At 48.0% G+C, this 16,309-nt stretch overlaps 1 protein-coding gene across 2 annotated transcripts in view; it reads right to left on the bottom strand.

Moving 5' to 3' along the window:
- MAP6 (microtubule associated protein 6) overlaps positions 1–16,309 on the bottom strand; it is a 68,933-nt gene that overhangs the window by 17,008 nt on the left and 35,616 nt on the right. For both annotated transcript variants that reach the window (XM_036260166.1, XM_036260167.1), the window contains exon 2: positions 1,962–2,175. In XM_036260166.1, the coding sequence (XP_036116059.1) occupies positions 1,962–2,175 (214 nt within the window). The remainder of the gene's footprint in view (positions 1–1,961; positions 2,176–16,309) is intronic.

Raw genomic sequence — 16,309 nt, 5'->3', positions numbered from 1 at the left:
CCACAAATACAGAAACACAGAAGGGGAGGGAGTGGGAGAGAGAATTTAGAGAGAAGACGCGATTAATGAAAGGATAACGATAATGATGCCATCGGACCCTGAGGGAGCACAGTGTATAAAGTGTTCTCAGTGACAGCAGGTCACTCGGCTTCTAGAACCCCTTTGCACCCCCTGGTCAGTCATCTGACAACTCTCACACTGGTCACACGAATCCTTGGGCCTCTCACCCCTGGACCACCCAGGCAGTGGACTGTGTTACCATCTGCACGGTCTGCTCCTCCTGTAGGAAGATTATACCTCCCTCCTCGCCCTGTCCACGCCAGGCAGGCCCATGATTTGCTTTTATCCGTGAAATGTGAGCAGTGACGTGGGTCACCTCCAGCCGACTCAGTCAGCCTGAGCTTCCTGGGGCTCTTCCCCTGCCAGACAGGCCGCTCCTCCACCCTGCGCCCCAGACTTCTGCGCCCCAGACTTGAGCTGCGCCCACCCCCGACGGGCGTGTAGCATAAGAAATAAACCTTTGTTGATGTAAGACGCAGACTCTGTTTCTGTCTGCAAGGTGGCGAGCGCACTGGAGATGCTCTCACCGAGGTGCGGGCGCCAGGCATGGCATCTGGTGAGGCCTCGCTGCCCGCCAGCCACGCCTCTTCTCCCAGCCCAGCAGCTGCTCAGACCCGCTCTGCCCCCGGGCTCCCTCCCCCAGCTCCTCTCTTCACTCCTACAGGGTGGCCTTGCCTTCTCTTTCTCAAGAACTTGGGGGTCACTGGGTATGATCCCTCCACATGCCGCCTCCCTTCCATCTCCAGATTTATTTTCCCCAATCTTTTCTTCTTCTTCCCTTTGAATCTTCTTTTGTTCAAAGCCAACCCCAAGTCCTGGGTCCTACCTCGTCTGTGAAAGGTGGGCAGAGATGACCTTGGCCTCAGGCTAGGTCCTTCACTCACTGAGGTCCAGAGGTTGTTCGTCACCTCTGACCTGCCTGTAAGGTAACCAATCAACCTGGTTTGACCGGGACTGAGAACTCTCACGAGACATGAAACTTTCAGTGCTACAGCGGGAGGAGTCCGGGCAAACGGGGCCGGTTAGTTATCTTACCTGTCAACCAGTCCTGGGCCAAATAGGTAACCACTGAGGGCAAGACTTTAGGGCAAAAGCAGAGAAAAGGCTCTTAGGTTCTCGGACTTTTCCCGCTATTGCAGATAGCAGAGCCGAGTTTCCATGTGACCTGACCTCAGAGAATAAGCTCTGGCACATGACTCCTGCGTCAGCAGCTGAATCTCCGACATGCTCTCCCTCTCACGGACGCATTCTGGGATGCAGATAAGGCAAAGTAGTGTCATTAGAGGAAAATTCCTCAATCTTCTGGAAGTTACTTAGAAGTGCAAACCATTCACAAGCTGTTCATTACAGTAACAAGTTACTCAAAGCACATCTTGCAGCTGACATGACAGGTGCGTTCTGACAGCGTGAGAACGGCGGGCGGATGGTGTTGATGGAGGAAGAGGGTAAGAAAGGGCAGTGATTTTCAGGGACTGGGAGGGGCGGAAACGTCTAGGGACTTGAGCTGAGGATGAGCCAGGCAAGGATGCCTCCGTCACGGGGCCAGCACTTCAGGGCCCAGAGCATAGTTATTTTATGACAAGGGGATTTAGGACCCAGGTGAGATCTTCTGCCACTTTTTTTCTGGGTTTCTCAAAGTCAGAAGTTAGTTTTCTGCACGTCTGCCAGTCTTTATGCTATTTTTATTTTAGGTAATGTTACTTGTACACATTCCTTTTGAATTTAACAAAAGTTCCTCTTAAGAAGCCCCCTCCGTCTCAGTGTGCTGCAAAGTGAAGGGATTTTAATCCCGCCCTGGGGGCTGGACCAGAGTTGGCAGTGCCCCCCCCCCCCCATGCTCTGGGGCAGCGACCCCTCCATCCCAGGCTGTGCTGATGGGTTCCCCACAAGATCTATCTCACCTTTGGGGATTCCTTGAAAGGTTCGCTGTAGAGGCTGCGTATTCTTCTGCGCTCAGTGAACTTATTGTCAGCCGCTGTTGGCTTATTGGCCTCCCCTTTGAACTGGGCGCTGTAGCTGGTCTCATGAGCCATCTTATCATCCGGGGGCTTGTACTGGAGCTTCGCTTTTATCGGTTTCACAGGCTTGATGTCTGTCCATGCTCTGAATTCGTTCCTGCGAATCAAAGAAGACCTAAGTGCTACACGTATGCCAGGGCTGCAAGCTCGCGGAGTCCGTGTGGTGCTGACTGAACGCGGCCGAAGAGTTCGCTTCGCCCTGTCCTCGCGGGTAAGTGCAAGGGTTTCTCCTGCCGAGTTAATGCAGGTTGTGGCAATAGCAGTAGTGCCCTGGAGAAAAGCTCCGGCTCCCAGGTCTCAGCTCCCAGCTCCCACCCAGTCATCAGGCACAGGCAAGTTTCATCTTTGCGCCTTATTGCCCCCGTTTTCAAAATGAGGCTAATAAAACTCAATCCATTCAGTCATTCATGGGTTCAACATACGCAGGGTGGGGCAAAAGTAGGTTTACAGTTTATATATTCAATAATTAATACATAATACAAGAATAAGCTGTTTCATGTACTCACAACTGTAAACCTACTTTTGCCCCACCCTATATAATTGAGTGCTTGAGGTTTAAGAATTATGAAAGTTAGCCCTGGTTGGTTTGGCTCAGCAGTAGTGTCGGCCCTCGGCCCAAAGAGTCGCAGGTTTGATTTCGGTCAAGGGCATGTACCTCAGTTGTGGTTCATCCTGGCCCTGGTCAGGGTCGTGCGGGAGGCAACCAGTCAATTTGTCCCTCTCACATCGATGTTTCTCTCTCTCCCTCCCACTCTATCTGAGAATAAATGTCCTTGGGTGAGGATTTTAAAAAAAAGAGAGAATTATGAAAGTTAAATGAGACAATATATTAGCATTGTGTTAGACAATGTGCCTGGTATATTGTGGTCAATTGACAAACGCCAGTTTCCATTCCCACTTTGGCATGATGAAGACCCTTTGCTATTCAGAATCCTTGAGGATAATCCCTCCCTTTGATTAGAGGGCTTGCTTCTTACAGTGCTGGAACTTTAACAATCCTAATCACTTCAGATGAAAATGCTTACGGATGCGTAAATGCTTACAGGTCGTAAACAGCACATGATGCGTCTCCACGTGTATGTGTGGAGAGTCTCCGTGTGCTTCGCTGTGAGCGGCTATTGGTCGTTGCCCTGAATGACCCCATCTGCTGCTTTTTCTCAGTCAGTGTGTCAGCTTTCTTGTTCACAGCTGTCTCTTTTGTGGTTTCTAATGAGCTGATTCTGACCTGTTATAGGACTGGAGAGTAGATGGTTAACCCTGTTTAAAACATGTTAAAATAGCTCTGGCTGGTGTGGCTCAGTTGGTTGGAGCGTGGTCCTGTACACTGAAAAGGTTTCAGGTTCGATCCCCAGTCAGGACACGTATGGGAGGCAACCAGTTGGTGTTTCTCTCTCTCCCTGTCTCTCTCTCTCTCTTTTTCTCTCTAGCCCCTCCCTCCCTTTCTAAAAATCAATGAACACGTCCTTGGGTGAGGATTAGAAACAAACATGGTAGAATAAATGTAGCTGTGGCTGAAAAGAAGGTCACAGGGTCCATCCTGTTTGCTGAGTGCAAGAGATTCAATGCATAAGCTCTGCGGCTCCCAAGGTCTTTCCTGGGTCTGTTCTCATGCGGGGTCCTGAGAAGCTGTGACGTGGGAAAGGAAGACAGTGTATGAACATCTGTGGAGTTAGGTTCTTCCGGTGCCACTTTCATCCTCATTGACAACGCCCCACTTCAGGGCCCAGAGACAGTGCTGGGGGTGGGGGGGGGGGGCGTAAACAGCTTAGACTGTGGTGGAGACTCACGGGTTCTGGTCCTAGCACTGTAGGCCTCTCCCGTGGCAGAACCTCAGTTTCCTCATTTGTTAAATAAAAGAATCACACTGGACAGTGTCCTCTGGCTCTGAGGCTCTCTGAGTCGATAAAGATGGTTTGGTAGCTGCGAGCCACTTGTTGGTCATTTGACCTCCTTAGGGAAATTGGCTTGTATCTGAGCAGAGAGACTACCGTTTCTTTCTTTTTTTTAAATCCTCACCCAGGGATATTTTTCCATTTATCTTCAGATAGAGTGTGGGATGGAAAGAAAGAGAAACATCGATGTGAGAGAGACACATCAATTGGTTGCCTCCCACACAACCCCAACCAAGGCCGGGGACCGAACCGCAACCAAGGTACATGCCCTTGACCAGAATTGAACCCCCGACTCTTTGGTCCACAGGCCAACGCTCTAACTGCTGAGCCAAACCAGCCAGGGCAAGACCACCATTTTTTTTTATTTATTTATTTATTTATTTATTTATTTATTTATTTATTTATTCCTCACCTGAGGACATTCTTGCATTTATCTTCAGATAGAGCATGAGGGAGAGAGGGAGAAAGTGAAGGAGAGAGGGAGAAACATCGATGTGAGAGAGACACATCGAGTGGTTGCCACCCACATGACCCCAACCGGGGCCGGAGTCAAACTGCAACCGAGGTACGTGCCCTTAGCGGGAACCGAACCCGGGACTCTCTGGTCTGCGGGCCAACACTCTAACCGCTGAGCCAAACTGGCCAGGGCGAGTCCACTGTTTCTTAACAGATGTTCCCCCAGCTTCAGACCCACCTTCCCAGTGCCGCTTGGACTTCCACCTAGACAAGTGGCTCACAGTTACCAGACCAGCTGTATCGACTCAGAGAGCCTCAGAGCTAGAAGGACATTGTCTGGTGTGATTCTTTTATTTAATAAATGAGGAAACTAAGGTGCTGCAAAGGGAGAGGCCAAGTCAGAAGCCTAGCCCCACCAACAGCTCAAACTCAACGTCCCTGGGACCCCAGTGTGTTGTCTCCCCTGTCAAATCTTTCCCTCTCTCGGGTTCCCTCGTTGCTCGATTTCACCTATCCATTCACGCAACAATGTACTGAGTGCTTCCGGTCTCCTGGCAGGATGCTGAGCTCTTCAGAGCTGAAACTGAGTAAGAGCAGGCCCTGGGCTCAAGGTGAGACGCAGAGGGTCTGAGGTTGCTCCAGGACGACACGGTAAGAGCCACGAAGGAGGGAGTGAGAAGCACAGAGGGGGAGCTCCTCTGCCGACCCGAGTCAGGGGTGGGGTGAGGGTTCTGGAGTGGAGTCAGAGAGGCTGACGGGGAGTTGGCGGGAGGAGAGGGAGCGGCAGGCCCGGGCAGAGTGAGGAGAACACCGAGAGCCTCCCAGAGGCACAGCCCACCGTGGGAACCTGCAGGCAGTTTGGGTGGCTGGGCTGAAGCTTGTGGGACAGGGCGCAAGAAGCTGGACAGATCATGAGGTCCTGTACCAGCCATGCTGGACTGTAACAAGGAGTTGCCAAATGATTTCAAGCCAAAGAGGAGTGTGGTCTGATTTGTTCTGGGAAAGAGAACTCTGCAGCCGTGTGAATGGTGGGCAGCAGGGAGCAGTGGGGCGGGAGGCCAGGGCTGAGACCAAACAGAGAGCCAGCAGGAAGCTGAGGCCTGACCAGGAGAGCGCCGGGGAGGACTGAGAACAGGCACCCTTTCCAGAGGGGCATGGGCACGACTTCGAAACAGCCGGCAGGGAGGTGGCCAGAGGAAGAGGGAGTGGGTTCTAGGCAGAGTGAGGAGTGGGATCGGAGGAGACTCCGGGGTTTTGGCCCTGTAGGTGGAGGTGCTGCCCACTGTGATAGGGAAACCGGGAGGAGGAGGAAACCTGGGATGAGAGTCGAGACCCTCCTGATTCTGTTCCTGGCACTCCGGTATCAAGGCTACTTTTTGATCCTCTCCTCTCCTCCTCCCTTCTCCGCCTTCCATAGGTTCAACCAGTTTACTAAGACCTGACTTCTGAACCGTTCTGGCTTTACACACAAGCTTAGGCCTGGCCCAGGTGACATCTGAGGTCCTGGCCACCATTACCTGCCTAAGGCTCCAAGCCTCCTCCTTCCTCCCACTCCTTGAGACTGAAGCCCTGCCCATTAGATGAGGCCCTCATACTTGACCTGAAACTCCCAGGAGCCAAACCAGTAACGACCTGGCTCCCAAATACATAACGGGAGAAACGTGGCTTCTCCACTTCTATCCCTGCCCGCTTCCAGAATCAGGACTGGCACAGGCATACACCGGCCTTGAGCACGGTTTCTGGGTCATCTCTCCCAGACCAGCCTCTGCAGCTGTCTGGGTCTCTGCAGAGGCCTCTGTGAGCTGGCAAGTGTCTCATTGGGAGAATTTTCCATGGGGTATGTCCTTGTGGAAAAAGCTTGGTAACCCCTGATCCGGAACATCTTTGGAACATCATCTTCGTATGAGACCATGTGAGTGAGTCCCATAATAAGTTCACTTAATTATGACAGACTGTTAGGTTTAAACCCAAATTCTGTTACTTAGAACTGTCTTTGAACTCTTCACAACCCTTTCCCCAGCCATATGTAACAACTAATCATATACCATAGAAACAGAATTAGCTACTATTCATTAATGCCCCTTTATAAGCTGGCCGGTGGGCTTTTTGTTGTTGTTTTGTATATTCTCTATAGTGCTTGCAACTTTGAAAGAAAGCAGTAGTATATCCCTCTTTCAAAAAAGAGACACCATGGCCCAGAGAGGTCAAACGGCTTGCATAAGGCCACCAACTGGCAAAGAGCAGAGCTGAAATCTGAGCCCAGGTCAGTCAGGCTCACAGCCTGTATCCTTCCCACTGCACTTGGCAGTGCGCTCGGTCTGTCCTCACCGAATGTGCTTGTGCGGGGCTCTGGCCTGCTGTCTGCAATGCTGTGGAAGGTTCATATGACAGAGACTGGACTAGACGACATCTGAGCTCCTCCAGCTTTGAGACGCTCTGCCCATAGCAGTGTGGGCCACACTCTGAGGTCAGTCATCTCCGGTGCTTCTTGCCACAAGTTCATGGTCCCCTGTCGCCATGGACTTCCCTTTCTGTGACCCGATTTCAGCTCAATCATTCATTCACCAAATTAATTGGCCAAACACCAGCCATCAGTGTGGCATGTGGCCCACAGGAAGGAGTATGCCGCGGCTGATGTGTCTAGTGGGTCAGGATCTGTCCGTGTGTGACCCCTTAGCAAATGAGACAGAGTTCACAGGGAAAGAGAAGAGGACTTTAACGCTGGAGGGGGCAGGTGGGGAGGGAGCACTGAAGAACAGAGAGAGAGCAGGAAGTAGGTGAAGGGAGTTCAGGCAGCAGTCTCTGCGTAGCCGGTTCGGGGCAGGTGGACTGCTTAGGATGCAGGAGGATGAGGTTCTTGGGGGGATGTCGAGATGGCTGGGCCTGCTGGGAGCCGGGGCTGGGCTGCACAGAGCCCGCATGGCGTGTATGACAGGCCCGGGGAGCCGCCGAGCGTTTGAGCAAGGCAGCCGGTTCCTGCAGTGCTGTGTCTGCTCTCAGACGGCCTCAGTTCTTCAAGGCCCAGCTCGGAGCTGTCGTCCTCCAGGGCCCCTCCTGGATGGCCCCAGCCAAAGCTTCCCGTCTCTCAGCTCTCGGACCCTTTACTGTGCTTTCCAACATTGTAGTTACCTGTGTAGTTCCCGTTATTCTTTAACGCTTTCCTGAGTTCCTGTGTCTCTCTTGAGAGAGGAAATACTTAACAGAACATTCATGACAGAACCCTACCTGCAAGTCCAATGTCATTTGCATGGCTGCAAAAGGATGTCCTTTCACTCCTCCTGCGAGCACCCTGCTCCCGGCTCGAGCTCCTCAGCAAGTCCGGATTTCCTTCAGGACCAAGTCCAAACTGTGCCCTTTCAGTTCCCATGCTGTGTGTGACGTGGCTCCAAATGACCTTTCCAGCCCATTTCTCGATCCTCACTAGTCATTCATTCGCATCGTCATCCAGGGAGCACTTTCTGTGCACCAGGCACTGCGCCAAGCTCTTTAAATGCATTATCTTGCCCTGGCCGGTTTGGCTCAGCGGTTAGAGCGTTGGCCTGCGGTCCAGAGAGACCTGGGTTCGGTTCCCGCTAAGGACACATACCTCGGTTGCAGTTTGTCCCCAGCCCTGGATGGTCGTGCGGGTGGCAGCTACTCGATGTGTCCCTTTCACATCAATGTTTCGCCCTCTCTCTTTCCCTCCCACTCTATCTGAACAAAAAATGGAAAAAAAATTTCCTCGGGTGAGGATAAAAAATAAATAAATAAATGCATTATCTTATGTATTCCTTACAACAACCCTGCACCACAGGTGCTGTCCAGAGTTTGCCAATGCTGACACCAAACGCAGACTGCACGTCCCTGCCACTGAGTGTTTACCCATGCCGTTCCCATTCCTGGCATGCTCTTCCCTCCACACCTCCAGCTACTAAAATACCACCCAACCATCCATGCCAGGCCCAGGGCTCTCCCCTCCAGGGAGCCTCCCCCAGTCCCGCTGTTGAATCAAGCCCGTCCTCTGTTTTCGTCTCTGTAGCACGCACATGCGTTATCTTAGCTACCTGCGTAGATACTGTTCTTCCCTTCCAGACAGCCACTGAGGGTCAGGACTGTCCTTTTGTGCCTGTGTAATCCTCACCATGCCTAGGACAGAAGTCCAGAATGCAGCCTCCTCCTCACCCATGTGAATGGCTGAGCAGGAAGTCCCTGGGCTGCCCCAGCCAGGGAGGGGCATAACGGTTGCTACACAAGCATCTCATAGCATCTATGACACTTCTCACAATATGTCTTCACATTCTTTTGACACTCCTTCCTTAGCCGGAGCTTAATTCTCCTCCCCTTGAATAGGACTGGACTCACTTCCAACAAACCGACCATGGTGAAGCGACGGTGTGCCACTTCCCAGACCAGTAAGGGCTTTGCAGCCTCCTCCTCGCTCCCGCTCTTAGGTCACTCACTGTGGGGACAGAGAGCTGCCATGCTCACTGCTCACTGAAGCAGCCCCTGTGGAGCGGTCCCCCTGGCAAGGCACTGGGCCTTCTGCCTAACGGCGTGGCAGTGAGCCATCTTCGAAGTGGATCCTCAGCCCCAGACAAGCAGTCAGATGACCTCCTAAGAAATCCTGAGCTAGAACCATTCCTGGATTCCCGATCCTCAGAAACCATATGAAATAATAAATGTTTGTTGGCTTAAGCTGCTAAGTTTTTGAATAATTTGTTACACAGCAACAGATTCTAACACATGCCCCAGTCAGAAGTTATTTTTCCCATCAAAAGGGTTCAGAACACTCAGGCCCCTGTCAGCGAGGCAGAAGCACTGGTGTGAGCAGAGCACAGGGAGTTCAAGTTCCCAGCAGAGTCCTGGCATCGAGTTAACAGAGCGGTTCAGGCTCTGGTCGTCAGAAACCGAGGGTGAACATTCTGGAGCTTTCACGTAATGCTTTAATGGGACAAGGGAACATCTGTTTACAGTGGACTCCAGTATTGGAGATTCAATTAATCAAGCATTCAATGAATGCTATTTTGTTCAAGTTCAATGTGAATTACCTTCAGAAATAAACTTAGCATTAAAAGCTGCTGCCCAAATTCACAAGATGTTTCCTTGTCCCATTAAAACTGAGGGTGAACATTTCGCAAAGCCTCCTTTTCAGCGAAACTGGTAAAAATGCACCTGCCTCAGGGCCAGGTCATAAGCAGAAACAGAGAGTGACAGGCCTCATAGGAGGAAGTGATGTCTTAGTGCACACGGCACGCGCGGGCTCGGGCAAGTGCAGGCCGAGGTTAACAAGGTGAGAGGAAGCACAGAGCCCGAGCCAGAACAGAGACAGTAGTTCACTGGCAAGAGCACAGGCTCTGGAATGAGATAAACTTGGGCTCGATCCCAGCTCTAACCCCTGGGTCGCTCCCTTACCTCTTCTGAACTTCAGTGAGCTCATTTGGAAAAGATGGACACAAGGCCTCCAAAGAGGACTGGACATTTGTATCAGAAGTACAAAGTCCACAGTGGATAACTGTATTACAAGGTATTTGGTTATCATTACAGAAGAATTATTGAACATCTACATTGCAGGCCCGGGGGTTAGAAACAGTGTGAACGGGCAGTGCCGCTCCTGCCCCCACAGACCTTGTAGTTAGGTGAGGCGTTCTAAACAGTCACACAGACAATCCAATTATCTGTACAGCGACTGTTATATTTATGACAACTGCAGTCAGTAGTCTGGTGTCCAGAATGGACAAAATTTGGGCAGTAGCTTTTAATGCTAAGTTTATTTCTAAATGTAATTCACATCGAACTTGAACAAAATAGCGTTCAATGAATGCTTGATTAATTGAATCTCCAATACTGAAGTCCACTGTAAATAGATGCTACCTTGTCCCATTAAAGCACATTTTCTTACGGTGATTCAAGGGGAGATATTGGAAGAGCAATTATAAACGGAGAGGCTGAGACATGCGAGAGCCGGGTGATTGATGAAGCCAGGCCCCAGAAGAGGGAGGAGGGGGGCTGTCAGGAGAACGGCGAGAGCTTTGGCCTTGGACTGAAACTGCGGTAAAAGAAGAGAACAGAGGCTGGCCTTTCACTTCCAATTTGAAAAATCCTGACATTTACAAGAAACAATGAAACGGAATTCTACAAGAAACAAACTTACTGCTGTGAAGAACATATATACGTGTTAATTGGTACGAATCACTTCTTGACAAAAATGGAGACTTAGAATAATGGATTACTGCCGGCTACAATCACTGTAAATTGCATTTCTCTGCCTATAAGCCCCAGATTTATTTCTTATGTATCTAAGTCCTTGGGAAATAAAATTCTTTCCCCATCCCTTTTACAACAAAATGTTCAATATTCCTTAACTGCTTTATGAAGGAAGAAAAAACTGTGCATTAAAATTTTAATGGTCTAAAATCTTCTTACAGATTTTTATAGGTAATTTATGTTGTCATAGAAACATATTAAGTCTCTGTTCAAAAATCGTGTCTCCATTTGCTGTGTGAAAGCGTTCTCTACGGGGGGAAGCGGGCTCCTTCACGCGCCCTGATGGAGGCAGGCACGCAAAGCTGCCAGGCTATGTCAGGAGCTGGTTAAAGGAGGTGGGATCTGTAGCTTGAGAAGGAAAGACCATCCCTGAGCCTAGAGGACCGCCTGGAGTTAGAGAGGAGTGTAAGACTGCTTCCCCCTGGCAGAAAGACCTGGACGCAGAGAGGAGCTTTAAGATCTATTCATGTGTATATGCGTGAATGCATCTTTCAGCTTCTTTTGTGTGAAAGGGAGAAAAGGGACTCTTACAAAGAATGCCCACAGTCTAACCATTTAGGATAGCTCTTCTTATCCATCAATATCCAATAAATGCATGCACACCAACAAGACCATGTTTGATGATTTTCTAAAATAAGAGAAGCATACATTTGGGCAAAAAATATATATGTTTGTATGCAAAAAAAAGTTTGAAGCTAATCTAATGTGAATAGAGACTGAGTGCAAAAGAATCCCTCCTTTTCCTTACATGGAAAGGTCTGCATGGGTAACAGCTGGCAATGACAGCTGTCAGGACTCAGTCCCTTTATTAGGAAAACAGCTCATTCTGCAGATAACTGCTGTCTCGGTCCTGCCATAGGCTGCATGTGGCCCACAGGCCCCTGTGCACCCGAGAAACAGCGTCTCACACAAAGAAAGCCCATGTGCACAGGGAAATTTTACCAAACATTCAAAGAAGAATTAACACCTATCTTCCTCAAACTGCTCCAAAAAATTCAAGAGGAAGACTTCCAAGCTTTTTTTTATGAGGCCAGCATTATGCCAATTCCAAAACCAGATAAAGATACTACAAAGAAAAAAAATTATAGGCCAATATCTCTGATGAAAATAGATGCTAAAATCCTCAACAAAATATTAGCAAATAGGATCCAGCGATAGATTCAAAAGATCATACACTGTAACAAAGTGGGATTTATTCCGGGGATGTAAGGCTAGTACAATATTCACAAATCAACAATTTACTCTTTTAAATATATTTTCATTTATTTTTTAAAACTTTTTTTAAATTGATTTTTTAGAGAGAGAGGAAGGGCGAGAAAGATAGAAACATCCATGTGAGAGAGAAACATTGATTGGCTGCCTCCTGTATGCCTCCTACTGGGGTTGAAGCCCGCAACCTGGGCATGTGCCTTGAATGGGAATTGAACCGGGACCTCTCAGTCCAAGGGGGGACGCTCAATCCACTGAGCCACACCAGCTAGGCCAATAATTTACTCTTTTATTTTTAATTTTTATTTTTTTTTATCCTCACCCGAGGATATTTTTCCATTTTTTGTACAGATAGAGTGGGAGGGAGAGAGAGGAAGAGAGAGAGAGTGAGAGAAACATCGACGTGAAGGGACACATCGAGTGGCTGCCACCCGCACGACCAACCAGGGCCAGGGACAAACTGCAACCGAAGTATGTGCCCTTAGCGGGAATCGAACCCGGGTCTCTCCGGACCGCAGGCCGACGCTCTAACCGCTGAGCCACACCGACCAGGGCAATTTACTCTTTTAAATGTAGCTCAATTATATGGGAACACTAGGAACAACTTTATGTCAATAAACGTGACAATACAGATGAAGTGGACAGATTCCTAGAAAGATGGAAATTATAAAAACAGACTCAGAAGAAATAGAAATCTGAATGAATGTATATCAAGAAAAGAAATTGAATTTGTAATTTAAACTCTTTCCACACAAAAAAATCCAGTCCCAGATGACTTTACTGGTGAATTCTATCAAACATGAAGGACAAAATAAATACCAATCCTAACAATATATATTTTTTAAATAGAGAAAGAGTGAATGCTTCCCACCTCATTTTAAGCTGGGCAATATCAGGTAACACCCACATACCAAGCCAATTAAAGACATTATAAGAAATATAATATACTTCATTAATATAGATATTAAAACCTTTAATAACCCCTGCTCAATAAGTCAAATCCAGCAACATATAAAAAGATTTAAATCCTTGGGAACTGACAAATGAGGTTTATCCTGGGAATGCAAGTTGGTTTAAAATCCAAAAATCAATTAAAGAGCAGAAACTATATGATCACCTTAATAGACAGAGAAAAACATTTGACAAAATTGAACAAATTTTCATGATTTATAAAAAACTCAGCAAACTAAGAATAGAAGGGAACTTCCTCAACCTAATAGACACCATCTAAAAAAACCCTACAGCTAACATCATACTCAATGGTAAATGGCTAAATGCTTTCCCCCCAAGGGCAGGAGCAAGGCAAGGATGTCCACTCTCACACTTCCATTCAACATTGTACCGGAGGTCATAGGCAGTACAATAAACAATACAAAGAAGTTAAAGGTATACACGTTAGAAAAGAAGTAGTAAAAATCTCATTATTTGCATATACCATGAACTTCAATTTCAGAAAATCCTCGGGAATCTACAAAAAGTACTAGAACAAATGAGTGAGTTTAGTGAGGGGCAGAGGAGAAAATAAGCAGACTTGAGTCGCGTGGTATGAGAGGTGCTACACGAGAGAGAAGCACAAGGCTGGAAAGGCCCGGGCAGGGCCTGTGATCACTCTCAGGGGGTGACAGAAAAAAGCATCACACGTTGGAAACAGGCCTACCATCCTATTACTTATTTTTTTTCTTTTTGGAGCTAAACTAGACTATGCGAAACCTAAGAAGAAATGACTGAAAGCAGAAGGAAAACCACACAGAGCATCACTGCACGAGATTCAAAAATGATCGTCACGCTTATAATCATTTACCACACAAGCTCCTGCATGTGATTTTCCAACAATGGGATTAGCCTCATTTTTCTGCCTCAGGAAACTCTGGGGCCATTAGGGGACTCCCAGGGATCCTGGGAGAGAGATGGCAGGCAATCTAGCAGCAGATGGCCCCACACACAGGCCCACCACTTAATTGGGTTGCTGTGTCGGGCAGTATACAGAGATAAATGAATTGGTGGGGGGAGGTGGCACAGGGCACCAAGGGTGCTGGTTGTAGGACAGCCAGCATCAAAGGGGGTCAGGGATTGACACCCCAAACAGCCTCTACTCTGTAAATGTCGCTGGGGTTGTATGTATATCTCCCGTGTGTGTGAGTCTGCTTGTGTGTGTGTCTGCATGTGTGTGAGTGTGTTTGTGTGAGTGCCTGCATGTGTGTGTGTCTATGTGTGTGTGTCTGCGTGTGTATCTCTGTGTGTGTGTGAGTGTGTTTGTGCATGTGTGAGTGCCTGCATGTGTGTGTGTCTATGTGTGTGTGTCTGCGTGTGTATCTCTGTGTGTGTGTCTGCATGTGTATCTCTGTGTGTGTGTGTTTGTGTATGTGTGAGTGCCTGCATGTGTGTGTGTCTATGTGTGTGTGTCTGCGTGTGTATCTCTGTGTGTGTGTGAGTGTGTTTGTGTATGTGTGTGTGCCTGCATGTGTGTGCTCTGGCCAAGCAGTAAGAGGAGGGAGGATGGTAACGTACATAAGGGGTCCTTCCCAGTTAGAAATTGATTTGCTTTGAGATTAATCATGATAATGGCGATGACAGTGAAAGCAGCTTACGTTACAGAGAACCTTCTCTGTGCTGAGAAGTATGTGAAGTACATTTTATGCATTATCTCATTTAATCCTCACAGACACTTTATGAGACAGGCACTGTTATTATCATTCTCATTTCACGGACAAGGAAACTGGAGCTGAGGGTGGGTAAGTGTTGTGATCTTGGACAGCAGTAGGCAGGGATGCTGAGATTAAATAAGAATAATAAATAATAGCCATGTCCCAGGACTGAATGGAAAATTCAGCTGAGGCACCGAGACAACACCATATTCCTAAGTAAGGCGTGAGATCACAATGCAGGATTTTCGAAGAAAGGCTGGGAGTAATGGAGGGAGAGGACATAGCTGAGAACTCTGTGTGCCCTGAAGGGGCCACTTTGCCTTCCACTGAAATAAAGAGAGATGCTCAAGGGCACCTGGATCTCAGGGGTGGTAGGTATTGGGGGATGTGGACCAATAGTGACTCTCCTGTGAAATCTAAAAGGTCAGAGATAGCTGGCTAGACTGTCTGGGAGCAGAGAGGAGAAGAAATGGCTGTGTTGGGGGTGACGTGTGCAGTCTGTTGGTTAAGTCGAAGAATGCATGGTGGTTTCCATGGCCAGATGGGGCAAGAGAGCCACCTGGAGGGGCAAACATATCTCAGCAGAAAGAAGCTGGAGGGACTACAGGATGCACAGGACAGAGGAAGGAGTATAGGTCCAGCTAAAAGGATTCACCTTTAGTAAGGTTCCTGCAGAGAGAGAGTGCAGTGATAAGTAGGGGCCTCCAGAGAGCCCAGAAAACCATCCACAGGACACGGTTCACCCTAAACCCCTTGGATCACTGCCACATCAGTCCAAGCAAGAACCCTCCTGCTCACCTCCCGCTCTTGCTCCCTGAACCCCAGCCCCGGGCAGGTTAGATGCTGGGGGAGGGGAGTAGTACAGATGAAGTAGAAGTCCCACCATAGACTTTTCATCTGGAGCAGGGCAGAGCTGCAGGAGGTAGAAGGTATGGACTTTAAATAGACTAACATCTTGACAATAACATGGAACTATGCATTTTAATGATTGGAGGACTTTTATTTATTGAAATTTGCTGTGCGAGTTATAGAACTTGCCCCAAATTTCATGTAAGGATGGGGGAAGAACTTGCCCCCACAGAATAAATTAAAAGGATCATGGGATACAAAAATAAAGTCACCTTAAATTATGTTCTGAGTTGCCTTTGTTCACTATAAAAGTTACATTTACAATTAGTGAAAATGTACTGTATACTAGAAGCTTTAGAAATTGGTTTACATACTTCATCTATTTTAATCTCAAACGAACCTTTCAAGATAGAAGTTATTACACCTGGTTTACAGATTAGAACACGGAGACTCAGAGAGGTCAAGTGACCTGTCTAAAGTCATAGAGCTGGCAAATGGCAGTGCCAGGACCCAAACTCACAAAGACGCCAAGCCTGAATCTTTCTAAAGTCTTTGCTTGGGACTCGAGCAGGTCGTTGCATGCCAAAAAAGGGGTTCTCAGGATGGGTGCTTTTTTGGCATCCTAAAATCACAAGTACATTTACTCGGAATGAATTCTCATGAATTCAATAAAGATTTCACTACAAAGGATAAAAGGCTTTGCTCTAAATACTAAGTGACACAAAATGTATTTTTAAAAGATTTGAGACCAAAGGGTTCAGAAAGAAAACAGTTTATTTCATATCTGCCATCATTTGACTATTTGTCAAAGGATTAATATAAACTGCTGTAGTCATAACCAAATAAGATGATCAAAGAGGCTGGATCTAGATCTGAATTCAAGTTTGTCAAAGGAGGCCGGAGCTACCCTGGGCGTGATGGATTAAGCTCCTAGGGG

This window comes from Molossus molossus, unplaced genomic scaffold (genome assembly GCF_014108415.1).
Source record: "Molossus molossus isolate mMolMol1 unplaced genomic scaffold, mMolMol1.p scaffold_m16_p_13, whole genome shotgun sequence".
In the NCBI taxonomy this organism is placed as follows: Eukaryota; Metazoa; Chordata; class Mammalia; order Chiroptera; family Molossidae; genus Molossus; species Molossus molossus.
This window is presented reverse-complemented; position numbering and strand designations above follow the sequence as displayed.